Source organism: Pleuronectes platessa, chromosome 1 (assembly GCF_947347685.1).
Source record: "Pleuronectes platessa chromosome 1, fPlePla1.1, whole genome shotgun sequence".
In the NCBI taxonomy this organism is placed as follows: Eukaryota; Metazoa; Chordata; class Actinopteri; order Pleuronectiformes; family Pleuronectidae; genus Pleuronectes; species Pleuronectes platessa.
In genome coordinates this window covers 12,847,924-12,866,610 of record NC_070626.1, presented here as the reverse complement: position 1 = coordinate 12,866,610, position 18,687 = coordinate 12,847,924, and the positions used below count along the sequence as shown (strand labels likewise).

At 40.3% G+C, this 18,687-nt stretch overlaps 1 protein-coding gene across 1 annotated transcript in view; it reads right to left on the bottom strand.

The window, feature by feature from the left end:
• The window catches only part of myo5aa (myosin VAa), a 44,904-nt gene that overhangs the window by 23,172 nt on the left and 3,045 nt on the right, over nucleotides 1-18,687 (bottom strand). The window contains exons 2-12 of the mRNA XM_053426430.1: nucleotides 12,032-12,142; nucleotides 9,910-10,081; nucleotides 9,607-9,751; nucleotides 8,697-8,853; nucleotides 6,444-6,587; nucleotides 4,052-4,133; nucleotides 2,238-2,345; nucleotides 1,640-1,746; nucleotides 1,015-1,280; nucleotides 698-779; nucleotides 458-598 (exon numbers count right to left, since the gene is read on the bottom strand). Coding sequence (XP_053282405.1) covers nucleotides 458-598; nucleotides 698-779; nucleotides 1,015-1,280; nucleotides 1,640-1,746; nucleotides 2,238-2,345; nucleotides 4,052-4,133; nucleotides 6,444-6,587; nucleotides 8,697-8,853; nucleotides 9,607-9,751; nucleotides 9,910-10,081; nucleotides 12,032-12,142 — 1,515 coding nt within the window. The remainder of the gene's footprint in view (nucleotides 1-457; nucleotides 599-697; nucleotides 780-1,014; nucleotides 1,281-1,639; nucleotides 1,747-2,237; nucleotides 2,346-4,051; nucleotides 4,134-6,443; nucleotides 6,588-8,696; nucleotides 8,854-9,606; nucleotides 9,752-9,909; nucleotides 10,082-12,031; nucleotides 12,143-18,687) is intronic.

The following is an 18,687-nucleotide window of genomic DNA, read 5'->3' as shown; positions in this document are numbered from 1 at the left end:
AAAACTTGGTAAAAAATGACCTGAACACTTATTTATTGAGGAACATGAATAGAAGCTCAAGTCTGCTCATTCTGGGTTTCCTTATTGCAGGTGAACTTTGATTTGAAATATTTAGGTGTTGGAGACTCAGGTTTAGTTTGGGTGACACTGTAAAAAAACTAAATATTCTTAAGTCTCTTGACTTAACTTTAATCGCATGGTCTCAACTTATCCTACTTGTGTGACAAGTGTTCACAAGTCATCGAGTCTTATACAATTGTATAAATCTCATGCAAAAGCATACTCTTGTCAAAAGACAGATTAAAGATACGATTCTAAACTCTATTGTTTTACACAGAACTATAAAAACACATCAAAAAGTAAATTGTAAAAAAAGCAAATGTGATGTATCAGCAGGAACGCTTTTATAATAAATTAATCAAATTGTATATATTTCAGCCGACTGTATCAAAAGTACTTTGCACTCCTCGTCCAACAGGTCCAGGATTCCCATCTTGGCTTCTATGAGGTTGATGCAGGGCTGATTGTCATAGAAGTCAATCAAAGTCCAGGGGATCTGCTCCTTCATGTACTCCTCCTGCTCCAGCTTGAACACGTGCTGTTCACAAACACACAGGCATACATTTAATAAACAGAATCCAACATGTTACATCAGTGGCTATAAAGTGCAGTCCAACAGAATAAACAAGCTGCTCACCATGTTGAATTGTTGCTGGAGTTTCTCATTAGCGTAGTTGATACAGAATTGCTCGAAGCTGTTGGTCTCAAACGTCTCAAACCTGGTGAGGGAGAAGAGTGGATGAAACCAACCGATCACACCTTTGACAAGGTTAACTTAGTTATTAGGTCAAATTTATTAATTATTTGGACACATTATTTGATTGACTGGAGTTATTTGGTGGGGCAGACTGGGAAATTTACAGTAACAGTTAAATTAAACCATAGAGTATATGATAATGTCTTAGTTCATCACTTTTCAGAAACTAATCCCTGACTGACAAAGAGGAGTCATACCCATAAATGTCGAGGACGCCGATGAAGGAGTGCTGTTTGAAATTAGTGATCAGAGCCTTGTTGACGTGCCCTACGATCCAGTTGAAGAGCTTGGCGTAGATATGTTTGGAGAGCGCGTCGCGATTGTTGGTGGCCTGTAGACGAGGGAGGGTCTTGATATACGTCTCGTTGGCCGTCTTCAGCTTCCTGTGGCACAGCCACTGAGACATGTCCTGGTAGGTCACGCCCACCAGCTCGCAGAACGCTGTCAGGTGGCTATTGTTTGGCTGAAGAAGAAGAAAATATTTAAGTAATTAACAGGAAGTGGATAATCTCATGTCAGCAGCATGTAGATGTTTCACCTGAGTGCTGTTTAATGCAGAACTAGAGGAAATAGAGTGGAAATGAATGCAGCACTTCTTGTCGAGTCATGGAGGTCAGCTAAGTCAAATTAACTTTTGTACTAAACTGAACAAAGTGTGACTGTGAGCACGGGAAAAGAAAAGAGAAGAGGACAAGTCTTCAAATAAAGACTGAAAAACCAGAGCTGAAAATGTTGCAGAATATTGCCAAATATTACACAACTGCTTAACACATTTCAGAGTGACAGTGAAAGTTAGTACTGAATAATAAACGTTGTCCTCACAGCAATGATGCTGCTGTCTGAATCTCTGTCCTTTATTTCCACGTTTCCAAGATGAAGAATCGCAGCCAAAACCTGGAACAAGCCCATCTGATAGGACTCATTGATACCTGCAGACCAACACACACACACATTCAGGTTACACTGAGGAAGTTGAGAATGTTGACAGAACACTCCTGAAAAATCCTTTTATTTTCCTTTCTTTGTTCTATATTCTGAAATTTAGCTTTTAAAGTGATCTGCTGGTCTTGTAACGTAACACATTTTAACAAGGACCAACAGAAAAACAGCGTTTCTACATTTCATTGCAATTTCAAAGTGATGATGCCAACTGTATGTCTTTATATTTCTGTTCAGTATTTATCATTTTCCTTATTTATTGTCTATAATGTGTGCGTTGTTGTTGACAATTACTGAAATTCAAACTACCCCTCATGGTTAAAAAAAAAAAATCTAATATCTGAGTGACTTAATCTTTTGTCAATATCCTAAAATATTCTCCCATTCAACCCTAACGTTTCTTGCCTGGTGCTCATATGTACATGATTAGACTCTTGGGGAACAGATTCCAGCACGTAGAGCAGTGTGATGTGTTTGTTACCGAGCAGCGTGAAGGCATTGCGAGTCGTGCAAAGTTCCTTGGTGTCATCCACACCGTCGATGACCGGGCTGCGGCCCTGCCTTGTGTACAGGAAGTCGTTTGCACTGCCTGAATGGAAAGACAGAGAAAGCAAATTAATTTAAGAAATCACCATCATGTCTGAGATATCAAATTCTAACAGGCAAGTGAATTCAGAAAGGAGCCAATTTCCATCATGTCTGACAGACACACACACACACACACCCTTGCACATAAAATTAACACTTTCTATGTAAAAAAGTGATTAACCAGTTTCTTCATATACACTTTACTCTGAATTAAGGCATGACCCGCCTGGCAACAAGAGGCACTAACTTGGCTTTGACAACCACTTCATTTACTGAGCCAGGAAGTCCACAGGAGAGGAAAAGACAGCAGCTGTGTGTGTGTGTGTGTGTGTGTGTGTGTGTGTGTGTGTGTGTGTGTGTGTGTGTGTGTGTGTGTGTGTGTGTGTGTGTGTGTGTGTGTGTGTGTGTGTGTGTGTGTGTGTGTGTGTGTGTGTGTGTGTGTGTGTGTGTGTGTGTGTGTGTGTGTGTGTGTGTGTGTGTGTGTGTGTGTGTGTGTGTGTGTGTGTCATGACTCGGGTGAGCAGGTGCAGCTCCACAGTGGGAGCGCTCTGAATGAGAGCTTGTTCAACCACACAGTCACTGAGTTTGCTGCGTCTTAAGTGATCTGATACACGGCAGAGAGTTTCAGACACCACGATGTGGTCACTGAAGATTATTTATTGGGAGATGTGGAGGGTGGGAGGGGTTTATACCTCCTCTTTCTCGGGCCCTCTGCGGGATCATTTCCAGCTGGTAATGCAGTTTAAATGTGTCTCTTAGTGAGATATATAAATCCAGAAACAACAGCAATTACACTTTAATTGTTTTTGCTTGGCTGAGCCCGTCAGTGTGATGACGGATCTTCAGAGTTTTGGCAGTTTTCCTGCTGTGAAGAACAATCAGAGCTTCACTGGAGAAAACAAAAAATCTTCTTATTCCCAACTTGTCTTACTTTTACTTTGAGGCTTATTTATATATATGTGTACACACCAATCACATTACTGCACAAAGTTTTTGTAAATTGCTGGTTTCAGTCTGATGAATGACACCTGTTCACAAGGTGCACAATTGTGAGAATTGATGACAATGACGGCAGCAAAGAAGAACATATACATTTTTGCTGGTAATCCAGATCATGGGGTTTTTTACACCACTTTCTCTAACATTGCGAGATAGGGATACGTTTTTCGTTAATCCATGAATCTTAGTTTGAAGGGTTAGGGTTACTTGTTTTATTATTGTCTATTGTGTGCGTTTGGTGCAGATATAAATAAACATCTGGAACTGAATTTAAATGTGTTTTTTATAAGGGGAGTGATGGGCCATGGTGCAGTCATCTTCTCTCCACTGAGAGCATTATGTTGTTTATATTTTGTATTTCAGTTGATTTTGGTAACATTGTTAAACTAAACATTCATTGAGATTAGGACATTTTAATTATGAACTTCCTCCCCTGCAGGAACTGGCAGATTGTCTGTATATACATTAAATGACAGGCCTGGGTCACTCGTGACAGCTGCAGCCCAATTTACCATTTCTGAAAAACATTTAATATTAAACAGTAGCAAACATATAATAATGATATTTTTTATCTCTGATGCACAAAAGTGAAAAAATTGTTTAATGCTTGAAGTGTGAATTCACTCTTAAAGTTAATGGTTAATGTTTAGTCGTGCTCTATGTATGTTTGGTGTGTGTGTGTGTGTGTGTGTGCATGCAGAGACTTACTCAGCCTCAGAATCTTGAACTCAGGCAGATGTGACGATGCACAGAGCTGATAGAAGACGTGATAATTCCTCTCCTCATCCGCCTGGAATAAAGAATGAACTTTAATTGAATACATCACATGGATGTTATACATCACTCCTTCACATATTTGGTGCTAAACCTCTTTTTTCTCAAGCCACATTCATGCAGTGAAAGTAAACTTCGTCATCGGCTTTATAATTACACAGTTTAACATCTGGAAGCTCCACTGAAGCAGTTGGCAATTTAATGCCTTGCTCAAGGGCACGCCAACAGTCAGACATGAAGTTTACATGTTTATTGTACCACACTCACATGTCCCACAACCGACTAAGAACATGTGATCCACCAGATGGATCATATTGTAAATGGATAAAAGTGGCAATTAAACTTTTAGCTTAGATTCATTTTCTGTGAAAAAAAATAAATATTAAAGGGTGTGCTATAAGTTTGTAGTGAAGCTGTGAAGCTGTGAACAAAATGTGAAATCCATCAAGATTTGAAGTCTGCTACCTGCGTCCTACATTGCTGCTACTACACCCAAACACAGAATGCAAACAAACACACACACACACACCTGTAAAAAGGGTGGTACTGGAGCCAAGTATGTGAAAAATGTGAGGCGGGACTTCCTCGTTCTTCAAAAGCGTTGTCAATGACAATAGAGTGTGTTTGTGTGTCTGTGTGCGTGCGTGCGTGGAAATACAAAAAAGATTTTCCTCGACTCTGCCCTATACTCTCTCCTCTATCAGGCAAACATAAACATACATGTATAGAATGGAAATAGAAAGAAAAAAGCAGGAAACAGTGAGCTGATGCAAATCACTGAAAAGTTGAATCACAAGATCGCAAATTAAAAGTATTGACTGTCTACATCTGGTGACATGTAGTGTTGTGACAGTTGAACTGGGAGAACAGAGTAATATCTTGTCCAGCATGTGACCAGAAGTGTGATACTTCAGATTATGTCACATGGCCATGTGTTGTCTGTGCATGTGCAGAAAGGACTACAGTCAGCCACAGGAAGCCCGTACCATTTTGCATCACAATTCTGCATTGCTTTGCAGTTGTGTTTGTGTTTTGGCCAATTTCCCAGAGAATTATTAATGGATCTCCATATAAATAAAATCAGACATATATTAGGGGACTGATATTATTGAATATGTGCAATTTGGTGCAGATCTAAATAAAATCCTGATCCAACAAATTTAAATGTGTTTTGAAAATGAGCGTCTTTGGCCTTTAAGAGGTTTAAACTCTACTGAGTTCCATTCTAGTTTACCATTTCAATTTGTGACAGAATTAAGAGTCAGTTGTTTTAGCTTTCAGGTAAACACTGAAATTGTGAACTTACATCACACACACAGAGCTCCAACACACAATCTAAATCTAATAGTGCTACGAATACAGTGTCAATTTGCTGTAATTAAATTTGTTTCTAGAAAATAGGAATGTTTTTTTTATATAATTACACTAACCAGGCAGTAAGCTGTAACTCATAGATTTTAGCAACTACTCAATCCTCATGTCAGCTAACAAACCCATTTCTGTAGTGTGCAGTGACGTTACTGCTGGCACGCTTTAAATGATAATCCAGGAAAAACATCACAGATCAGTGTATTATAAGAATCTGTTTGAAAACCATGATGAAAATGTGTATTGAATTCATACCCTACTCCTGCACATTTAAGAAAAACCCTTTCCTGCTGTGTGTGTACTGATTCAGGTACATGGAACATGAGGAACTGACTCTTTATACTTAGGATATAAAAAATAAAAGCTAATCTGCATGTAAAGACTGTTACAATCAACTCATCTTGATATCTCTGTTTCTCTAACCTTTCTTAAGTTCAGGGAGCTTAAAAAATAAGTTAACTCACATTACTGAGGCAGCCAGGGACCTTACAGTGAGTTTCAAATTGGACAAACTAAAATGATCTTAAAAATAACATCACAAAATCAAGTGGATACTCAGACCCTTCAGGAAATTCTCTTTTACCTACAGTATAACCATGCAAGAAGCCAGAGTGTGACCCTGAAAAAACATGTACAAGAACACCCAAGGACACCTGAGCAGGAAGCAAACTTGCTATAAGGAACCCAGGTAATGTGGCAGAAGTACACACACTAACGCTTTGAAAACCCCGTCAACACACAGCAAAATTTGGGTGAGGGCTATTTAACTACAGTATATAGTGTTATGCTGAGTTCAGAATAAAATGTAGGCGTGTGCAAAGGTTAACTTTGTTAATTTGTCTATGACGGCTGAGTCTGTTGTATTAGACTGTAACGAGTAGAAGGAATTAAGTCACATCCAAACAAAGCCAGATGTATGTGCGTTCAAACAAACACGGATGTGCGTTTGTGCGTTTACCTGAAAGACCACTCGTGATTTCTCCAGCAGATACGTTCTCATGTTGGCACCGATGATACGGTAGCGGTTGTCAAAGCCGATCTCAATGTATTTGCCAAACCGACTGCTGTTGTCATTCCTGGTGGTCTTTGCATTTCCGATGGCCTGAGTGACAAAAGAAAACATTTATTTGATTTAAACTTTAAACTTTAACTTGACTGAGCAGAAAGGTTAGTTCCAGTTGTTGCAGAAGACCTCAGCAGTTGAGTGAAAGGGAATTTTACCTGTGGTTATGAAAGCTGAGGTAAAGGAAAATTTACAAGGAGGCAACAATTATATCTTTTAGAGATAATACGGCTGTTGGACAATAATTGAAGCAATAGTTGAACCCTTTGGGGAATATTATGTTGTCTCACAGCAACCCCATGTCTGCTCTGCTTCTCTCTGTGTACTCCAGCTTCATCCTGCAGTCGCAAAAACAACATACAGGGTTAATCAGATATTCTAAACTGGCCGTTGGTCTGAATGTGACTGTGAATGGTTGACTTCTTACCGAATGTCAACTGGGATTGCCTCCAGTCCACCACTCACTTTCATGTCTGTGGGGTAAACTTGAAGCTATACCTGGCAGCCAGTTAGCATAATTTAGGGTAAAGCCTGGCTCGGTCTGAAGGAACAAAAATACTTTTTCTTGTCCAGAAGTCTTGTCGTTGCCCAGAAGTTCCATTATCCCCCTCAAACCACAATGTGTGGTTATTGTATTTCTGTTTTTGTCTGGATTAAACAAACATTGAAACTTACATTCACCATATTCTAAAACACATTAAAATTTCTCAGTCTGTTACTACAACCTGTAGTAGAGAGCAGTTTATAAGGCTGGTCAGCACTGGACAAAGCACTAGTATTGCTTAATGGATCTCCTTCCATCTCCACACGCATACACAAAATCTGCATCCTTTATATATTGACAGACGTTTCCTGCTGAGCTACTGTACTAAATGTCTGCGCATAAATCATTTGCAGCCTGCAGCCTGAGTTATATATGCAGGACTGATCAATGAACCCACTAAGAATTGTCATTAGACGGGTGGGGCTACACACACAGACACACACACACACAGAAATCAGCCAGACCACAGTAAATGGTGTGTGAACACACAGGGCTCTTGCTGAGTTAGGGCCAAACAGTCGTTCACAATCTTGCCCTACAGACAAAGCTTCTTTCAGCAGAGCAGGTACTCCAGTCTCTGCCTGCATCAGCTGAGCGCGCGCACACGCACATGCACACGCACACACACACACACACACACCTGCAGTTACGCACACATAGGGTTTTGTAATATTGAAAAGGCTGACGCAACCATCTGCCCTGCATCCAGGCTTAGAGACCGGAGTGACATCACTGCGACATAAAGAAAGCTTTCTATTCATTTCTGTCAGCTCGTCTCAGATTGGCTAAAGGTGAAAGTGGTGGCTGGGAGGAGGAGAGTCTTGAGTGATGAGGAAGGATAAACGTGGTGGGGGGATGGCAGGAGGTGGAGCGGGTGCAAGGGAGGAGGGTGTAGTGGCATATGGGCACAGGAGGGATCTCCAGCCCCTCCAGTCCTTATGACTCTGCAGGAGGACTCACAGTAATACACAAACAGTTAAAGGGATAGTTCACTTAAAAATGAAAATTCCCTCATTATCTACTCGACCCCTATGCCGATGGAGGGGTGGGTGAAGTGTTTGAGTCCACAAAACCGTTGTGGAAAGTGGTGAGTAGACAATGAGTGAATTTTCATTTTTCAGTGACCTATCCCTTTAAGGATAAGACGTGTGTTATCACAGCGAGAGAGCCACCCGAGGGCTGGAGAGAGGAGGAGAGTAAAATGCCAGACAAAGGCAGAAGAGAAGCACAAACGACAACATTCACAAAACAACTTTACTTCAGAGCATACTGTTGAGGAATTAAGCCGAGAGACATGCATCTACACACAAAGTGCCAGGGAAAAAGATGGAAGACTTCCACTTTGACGACAGTATTTTGGTTGGAGGGGGGGTGATCTAATTCCTTTCATGTATAACAGATTTCCTGTGAGAGTTATGACCTGTCATTTTAAATATGCTGCTTCTACTAGGTTGATCTCAACAAAAACACATGTTGGAAATAAATGCTTACAAAACGTTCAAAAAGTTCAAAACATGTTTGTTGTTTTATGTTTTCAGTATATTTGTATTTACTTCCATAGGAACAAGGATTCATAGAAAACTGAAGGTAATCCAAGTTCTCACCTCCATGATGGGGTTGGAAGCCAGGACTTTTTCCTCAACATTGGCTTCACTAGCGGAGCCGCTGACTGTAGCAAAGTATCTCATGGCGTATTTGGCAGATACCGTCTTTCCTGCTCCAGACTCCCCGCTCACAATGATTGACTGGTTCCTCTCATCCCTGATAAGATGAAAAAACAAGTGACAGATGAAATACTATGAATATCATTAATTCCTGAAAAATATTCCGTCTAACTGTTTGAGCTGCTACTCTTACACCACAGTCCTTCCTATCGTTGCTGGAAGGTGTTACCTCTGCCAAGGACATTTTCACCCCAGTCCATTTGTTGCTTGGTTGGTTGGTTTGTTTGTTTGTAAGTAAGATTACACAAAAACACCAACATTTTGTTTTACACACTTGGTGAAAGGATGTGGTAAAGGTTAGGAAAGAACCCAGTCAATGTTGGTGCAGATCCAGGATTTGTTTTTTTACTTTCTTAACATTGCCAGCTAGGGTGTTTTTCAACATTGTAATATTCCCAGGGTCTAGATGAAAAAGTGTGTGTTATTCAGTACAGCATGACTGGATTTAAGGAGACTGAGCTTTAACTGACACTTCATTAGTAAAGCATGGAAGGAGAAAGATGTGAGCGATGATTAAACTTGCTATTCAGTCCTGTTAATGTTCATGTGGAGCCACAATCGACTGGTTGGCTCCTGTAGAGAAACACCAGTGTTAAAATGTGAGTGTGATTTAAAGAGGGAGAAAGAGAGACAGTGAGACCAATATGAGGCTATTTCTGTCTCAGCTTTGACCTACAAACCCTGAAGGGAGAGGGAGGGCTGAGCAACAAGGAGACCAGAGCGAGAGCTGCTCAGGTAACATGCACACAAACGCATGCACACAAACACACGCACACACACACACACAAACCTGGCCATCTGTTTGTAGGCCTCTTCTGCCACGGCGAAGATATGCGGGTCCATGTCTCCCATGTTCTGACCGCTGTAGGCATTGATGATGTCTGCTCCGTAGATCTGCAGTGGCTCGTACGGGTTGATGGCCACCAGAACGATTCCTATGACAGATTAAAGCTGTAAGTCCACCTGCAGCTGGACTGGGCTGTAAGCAGGTATCACTGTTATGCTACTTTCCAAACAGAGAGGGTAGGAATTGTATTTTGCTAATTATCGGTTGCTCATTATTCGCATGAAAGCAGGTTAGTGGATCTCGTACCGCAGTAAGTGTAAATGAGCTTGGAGTCCATGAAGCGGACTTTGAGGTTGTGGAGCACAGCCGGCTCGTGGAGGTAACTGAGCGCTGTGAGGTCATTTTCTCCAACCAGGATGTCAGGGTTTCGCAGGTAAGGCAGGTTCTTGGTCTTGGGGTCAAGATTGTGCTCAATGTTCTGAGGATGAAACCAAAGAGACGGAGTTGAGTTATAACAGAGACACAGATGTAGTTTCATGAATGAACAAAAGGTGGTAGATCATTGCACATTTGACCCTGAGAAGTGTATTATTATCTTACATGGTTTAAATAAAAATTACACATGTATTCATGATTGCACTTCCACAGATTATATATTCAAGTGTAAGAACTCAAACTATCTCAGACCCAAAGACATTAAAACATGTTTGATGTGTCCTCATACATGATTTTTAAAGTTATATGACAGCTGTCAGCCAATCAGACGCAAGCATTTTTTATAGATACAGTATAAAATGTAATAGTATAGTAATGTGATCAATATTTTTTTAACTGAACATTATACTAACCAAACTAAGAGAGGGGCATGTCCTTTTTATTGTTCATCGTTAAACGTTTCCTTCTGATACATTGAGTTGATTCAAGTTGTGTGATAAGATCCATTGACAGACTTCTTAGATAGTCTGTAACTGTAACCTCCTGTAGTTCCCTGGGTCAGTCTGAGAATGACTAACAGCAGAGAGGCAACCACTTTTATAATCAATTACAAGAATGTCCACACCCACTAAAAGATTTTATAAAATATTCCATAAACATGTTCTCAGAAACATCATGAGATAGGCTACTGATTTGTCCCGCAGCTTAACAAAATCTCTTGGTTGATCCAAGCTGTGTTGAACTGCTTGTGCTCTCGTTCCACTGTCTTTCTGTGGAAACAGCCGTCATAGCTCATGTACATTTTCATGCTCATATTTAACACATTTCATTCCAGGAATGGATCAGATAATTGACTAATTGGGTTATTTGATCAGCAGCAGCTATCCCACAATTTTAATCTGCATGGATCTGGAAAGGTATCAAAATCTACATTAAAAATATATTTCATAGAATAGTGGAAAAACATGCAATAAATGTTTATTTCGCAATTCAAATAATATATTCTCTGGGGGAGATTGTGAGAATGTATTAATGCTTGTCCTCTTTGAGATCGATTGGGATTTGTTTAAATCTGTGGCTGTGGTGGCCCTGCAGGTGAACTGAGACATGGTATGTTATAGTTAGCTATAAAAATGTACCTTATTCAATTTGAAAAATCTAAATCCTAATATGGCCAAAACTTATACTATGATAAAAAAAAATTATCGATAATAACCACGATAAATGTCACTTCATTATTTCTATTATGTTTAAAGACAGATTTTTGTTCCAGAGTGTCGGTTGTGATTTTAAAATCTTCTTCATATACAAAAATCTGAGGTAGAGTAATAATATATATATATATAAGAAATACATGCTGGTGGCTGTTTGTATTCTTAGACGAGGAATTAAATCCACTACTATACGTTTAAAATGCTCCCTGCGGCGTCTTTGTAACCAGGTCTCGTTTGTGGGAAGTGCTAATGGTAAAACCAATAGCAGCTAATGAGACGCAGGGCTTTGAAGTCTCTTTGAGGCAGAGAGAGAGAGAAAGTGACAGAAAGAGCTGAGAGGAAGAAAAAAACCTAAAGAGGGAGAGACTGATTCCTCCCCCCCATAGCGCATTCGTTTGATTTTGGACTGATGGGATACATTTGCGTGAAGGTCCCCTCAAGTCAGAACAACGAGTTGGAAAGTCTTAATTTTAAAGGTCTACTTGTCAATTTGTTGACTTCTTGTACGAAAAAAACATGTGGACAAAAGTTAATGTTAGAAGCTTTTGATTAATGTGCAAATCATGTATTGCATATTATTCGTTAGCAACATTTAATTTGTGATACAGTATTTGGTTAGTTAACCAGATAAAAAGGAAACAGGTATAAAAAGGAAACAGGTCAAATGTTGTAGCATCCATGTTGTTTCCACATTTTGACTCACACTAACTTGCCTACCCTGGAAATTGTAACATCCAAGTTGTGCCTGAATGCAGCATAAATATTTCAGTGATCCTCACCGTTCCATCTTCCAGCATGAGCTGCAGGGAGGCATCGCCATTTTTGTAGTCTTTGGTGAGCTCAGCAGACTTCCAAACCTCCTCTGCATCGGGGATCCACACCCGAGCACGCTGAGAGAGAGAGACAGAGAGAGAGACACAGAGAGAGACAGAGACAGAGACAGAGGGGGAATACAAATGATTCGGTTAAAACGTGATACAGGACTTGAAAGATAAAAACTATCCTAAGTACCATGAGTGCTGGTTTTTTACATTTCCAATATAAATATAATTCTTTCTTTTGGTTCAGTTTATATTGTATACAGACAATCCCAGCTTACTATCCCAGTTCAGATAAAAAGAAGAATGACAGGACAGTTGCTCATACTCCGTTCCTGACCTCAGAGAAAACATTGGGCTCTGTGTTTCCACAATCATGAGCACATGGCTTGTAATGGTCCAGTGTGGTGAGGTTGTGGGAATGAAATGTTGAACAAGTAGCTCATCGCAACGGATGAATGCTGTTCTGGATCATAACAAAAAATTCACACACACGCACACACACACAAACCACCAAGCAAGAACACTTTCATTATAAAACTTAAGGTCGTTGAGGACTTGTGACTGGAGGTAATCAGCTGATCACGGACATGTGGAGAACCAGCGATGAACACTGCCGGTCACATGGCTGAGGAATCCGACTCACAAATGCACAGACACACACACACACACACACACACAGACACACACAGACACACACAGACACACACAGACACACAGACACACAGACACACACACACACACACACACACACACACACACACACACAGACACACACACACACACACACACACACACACACACACACACAAGCACAGAAATAAACACCTTACCTCTAAAAGTATAGGAGTTGACTGTATAGTGACTAAAGAATAATGCAAACCACAATGTGACATTAAAAGGCAAAGAGTGAAAATGTGTGTGTGTGTGTGTGTGTGTGTGTGTGTGTAGCCCTCACTTAAAAGAGGTTATCAGAAAACCGAGTCTGGAAGTAATGTGTGTGCATAACACAGTAAACTGAGACTTAAACTGACATTTATCTGTTTCCCCACGCAAAAAATTGTCTTATGGTGTAAATGAGAAAATGTTATTCTGAAAATGGGTAAACTTACCAAAACTATCTTTAAGATTGGGAAATGGGATTTTGATGAAAGGAATTAAATCCACTATTAAGGATTTAAGATGGGTCTTGACGGAAAAAAAGAAATGATACAGGTAAATCGAGTTTAGATGAAGTTTCATAAATAGATTATTGGGCCATGGTGGAGATTTACAATCTACTGAGATCTAGCCAATCTAGTTGCAATTAAATTTGTCTAGTACTTTTTTTAGAATGCGAACACACATCTTACACAAGATTCAAACTGCCACGCAAAATAAAGAGAGAAAAACAACGTTGCAAGTTAAAAGACATCAGAAATCATGTTCATTCATGTAGCATAGACAATGAAATAATCCATAAAGAACAGGATTGGGATATGTGAACATCAATTGTCCCTCAATAGCGTAACCAGATGTGGAACAAATGTATTCCTTAATACACTCAATTATAATCTATTATGAATTTATGGATAAACTGCTCGACAGAAGCTATGATGGCCGGGTCATCTCTCCAGTCATTTAAACGGACACGCTTAACTTCTAGACTCAACACTTTTCTGCTTCACCAAGGAAAACATCAGTGTTACAGATAAACAATAAAACTCTCACAGTGAAGGCAAATAAATATTCTCAACTACATATCTATGTGTTTTTTTAAGCACTACATAAGACACATTAAGTATAAGAGTCCAAACTCACATACACACCCACAGGACGACGGGATTAGGATTCTTTAAACTATAATCTGAAGATGAAGGAGGATTTTCACCGAATGAGCCTGATTTATTTTAATTACGAACCAATATGAAGCTCATACAGCAAACTGCTACTGCGGAAATGTAAAGACGACTTGATCTGTCCACATGAGTACTTGGGGAAATGAAGCACATGACAATAAGCACAGATTTTATCTGAAGGATCCACAACAATTTTACGGCTTCTTAAGGCCACGTTACGGAAACGGCGGATGACGTTCTTACTGAGTCGTTGCAGAAAGACCTTATTGTGAGGCACAACGGGAGAGACACTGGTTAATTAATTTGGTCCACTGCTTCACATACTGATCATCTGAATCATGATATCCTCACACACTTTACGCATACAGTCCCAGTATTAAGACGAGCGGTGGGGGTGTGAAATGGCAGCTATAGCCTAGGGGAGAACAGACCTGTTAAACAGTGGAAGTCTTTGTCCCATGCTCAATAGTTCTCACTTCTAAAATACCAATTGGTCATCTTTGATCAGACAACCGGAGTGAATGTTTTTGAAAGTGTTAGTCATATGTTCAGACCTCTAACACCCACAGAGCCCCAATCTGTCCCATTTTTATTTTTTAAATCCCTTTCTCTCTCCACCACTGCAGGAATATCACAAAGCGTGATCAGTGTGGTGAGGTTAAGTGCAGAGCGGTTTAGGTTTGACACTGAGTAACAGCTAAGACAGAAGAGACAGAGGTAAATCTAACAACTAGAATGGCACTCGCTGGTTCCCTAAAAAAAAACAAGCCTTACGGCTAAGACCCTGTTGTCTGTTACGCACTGATGGTAGGTAGAGGTTTCTAGGCCTGTATGTTGAACCGTGTCTTCAACATGGCCGTGATACTCTGTACATGGATCAAACAAACACCTCACCTCCTTGGAAGAGGTAGTGTATACATTTAAAAGTAAAGAATAATGAAGGAAAAAATAACTACATGGGGAATTAGTAGTGTTAAAGTTGGGTAAAGTTTATGAGGTTATTATAATATTGCATTCCTCACATATATAGACACACACACACACGCACACACAGACGCACACACTATCTATGGAGAACTGAATTCTGGGTTTTATAACAGGAAATGAAAACTCGGTCTAACAGACCTGTGTTTCCCACACAGAGATTTTACTTGAAGAGGCCGTCCAGCTACATTAATGGTGGGTTAGTCTCCCCTCACTCAACCTCTACCGTGCAATTACACACACAGAGGAACACAGAGAGAGACGGTCCCTGGGATTAGGTTAGAAGACACATGGACATGGTGGATATTTTACAAGCGGAGACAGTGATGCATTTTCTTACTAATGAAATGAAAGAGAGAAGTCAATTAAATATTTATGATAGTGATTGCTTATATATATGGCTGAATATACACCAACCACTATCAGCTATAATAAGTGCTGGACTACCTCAACCCTCCAAGAGGTGCTGGAGTGCTTGCAGGCCACTGTTCAAAAGGATTTTGGAGCGCTATCTTAGAGGGATGTTGACAGGCGTAGAAGGCCAAACCCCAGAAAGGAGAAAAGTGCGCTGAGTCCTCCATCCTCATGCCATAGGGCTTAAGCTGACATTGACATCCTGAACTCAAGTCCGGGGATCTGGCTCTGTGTCTAGAGCTGATTTACCAAAACATTGTTGAGGGGCAACACCAATGATTCGACTCTAGATGCCCACTGTTGATTCAAGAAGGAGCCCTTCCTTAGTGATCTCTTCTTCATCTACAAACACACTGCCAGAACAGGAGATGGTTGCAACTATTTTTGAAGAACAGAATCCAGTGATAGGCTAGTTTGAGAAAGACAGGCAGAAAGATCATTGGTCAGATGTGGTGATGTGGAGATTGTGAATGAAGGGATCTGGATAGAGGAAATGATGGAGAGAAATCAGGAGGTTACCATCGAAGTTAAGTCATAAAGGGACGAGGCAGAAGGAAGGGATCCTGCTGCCTGAACTCCTGATAAAGCTTCACACATAGAGAGAAACACAGAGTAAAACGATGAGCTGAGTACAGATCAAACAGCTAAACAACTAACAATGGAGGACCCTCAGGAAGAACCAGCAGGATCAAACCACAGATCACAACCTCACGTCTGTGCAACACAAACGCTCGCAGCTCAGTTGTCTGTCAAGTAAACCATCAATTAGAGAAGTCTTTACCCTCCCCCCCCCCAATTACAGCAATTAAATATGACAGATTAACCAAAGCTCACTTTCAGGGGTTAGGAGCCAATCATTCATTTTAAAATAGTTTTTGGTATCAGGTTTAAAATGTGTCAGCCTGAATTGGACCTAGAGGTTAAATTATGTTTTATTTCATTTAATAAAATAAAAGATTTATCATATCAATATTGTTATATTATTATTATAAGAACATAGCCTTCAAGCAGACTCTATTTATAGTCTTTGAGAGCTTTATTTCCTCATTTTGAATTAAGACTTTTTAAAGCTATACCTTGAACCATTTCCTCTCAAATATTGCTCCTGCTCAAAAGCGTTTGGCTGCACTTAGAGCAAGCTCTCGAATAAAGAAAACCAAAAAACTCTGAACCCCCCTCCATCCTCATTCCACCATTTCGTTAGTCGTTTCATCTTTTTGGTCCCTTAAAGAGGCTGGCTTCTGGGACAGCCTCCTAGCAACGGGAGAAAGAGAGAGAGAGAGAGGGAGAGTGACATAGAGGGCGTGATGGAGGGGGAGGACCAAGGCTAAAAATAGCTACACTGAGCTCTGAGCAGCATCACACCTCACAGAGACATCACTGTGCTACTGAGCAGAATTCAAGATCCTGATAATTATCCACACACACACGGGCACAAACACACACACACACACGCACGCACACGCAATGAGGAAAGAAAAAGAAACGTGCTGATTGGTGGCATATGTCAGCGTTAACTAATTCATGATTGACACCTAGTGATGTGTGAAACATGTGAAGGTGTTTGCATGTACAGTCGTGCGTGTGTCTGCGTGTCTGAGAGTGGGATGAAAAAGACAGACAATGACACAATGCAGCTGCAGAGGCACTGGACCATATTTGGGTTGAGTATATAGAGGAGAAATGAAGGATGGAACTCAGACACACACACAGACACACACACACCACCGTGAAACACAAGATGAAAAAGAGGAGCGTCTGAAAAATGGAGAGTGAAATGTGATGAGTCAGAGTCTGCCTCTCAGAGAGATGGATGATGACCTGGTTGGTTTGTTAAGGGTGACATCATTCATGACATCAGAAATCATATGACTGAAGTGTCTCTGCATTGACCTCGCCCAACATATGCTGCATGCAAGAGTGCGCACACACACACACACACACACACAAACACACAGCCTGTGAACTCCAGCAGCCAATCAGAGGCTCAATTTGTATTTGCAGGTCTCTATTCTTGTTGTATTTTCGTCTGTCAGCGCGCTGGGCGGGGGGTAACACTGATGCAGTGGTCACATGATTTTTATGTGATGGAGTTCTATTGATATAAACATTGAGCAGACACTGCAGAGCTCAAGAAGGACATTTAATAAGACAAGCATATGCCCCATCACAATTAGGGGGGGATGCATGAAAACAATGCAACACATTGAGCTCTGATCTGCATTCACCCAGTAACTGATGCTCTTCAATGTATTCAGTGTGATCCTGGCCTGAGCATATAATTGCTTTCCTTTCCCTCCAGGGGCAGGCAGGGAAGAATAGTGACTTCTGATCTGGTCGGAATCAACTCCAGCATTTTACTATTGATCTTTCATTAAGTTGAGTGAATCACAATTGACAGGCTCAACCAAGAATGATCAAAACTAAAGCAGCAAAAGCAAAGATATTCAGACTTTGACACCCTTGCGGTTAATATTCAAAATCTCTGGAGCTAAGATTTGACATAATGCAACTGCATCATAACTGATTGATTTACCAATAATTTGCTTGATAAACCGCTTGATAAATGACCAACTGATTAATCAGTTATCAACCAATCACTGCAGCTTTAAATGCAACTCAACAGAGGCGCCTATTTTTTCCGTTGATTCTGAGATGACCCTGATGACATCAATGGGACCTAGTCAGGGTTAATTTCCCAGACTTCTGAAAGCACCTCCGGAGCCACAGAGGACATTATGCATCTGTTTTTATTGGCCGACTCCTCGTGATGAGTAAAATCGGCAGTGTCCCTATAAAGTGGATCAATCATGGGGCCAAACCGTTTGTAGCCAAAATCAATCGTTTCTATTTCAAATATTACCTATGGTCAGTACAAAGATGAAATAAAATATAACTTACCAAGTCTTTAAAGTAAACAAGTTTATCAAAATTAAATGTAATTTTTTCCCCCCAAGAAAGTACTGTATTTAGAGAAGCCAAGAAGAGCTGATTGCAGGCCGTGTATAAAATGTGTACAGTGCACTGTATGTAATACAATTTCAGGCTATTTAAATGAGAAACTGTTGTGTATTCCTACATTTTTTATCTTGGAATAAGCTACAATAATAACAATAAACAATTATAAAAGAAGTTATAAGACATTCATTCTTTGTATTTATTGGTTTTTCAAAGGGTTTAACATCAGCCAGGCCATAGAACAATGATAACATCATCACTTCAAGACAGATATCAGATGCAGAGGTATCAGAGCTGTAGTCGGTATATATGCTAACATTCAAAGTTCAGGTACTGCAGTCTGTATCAGGATGGGAAAAAAATGGTAGTAACATTTCGCTTGTTATCATCTTAAATGTATCTCGTCCTGCCTCATAGTAGCAG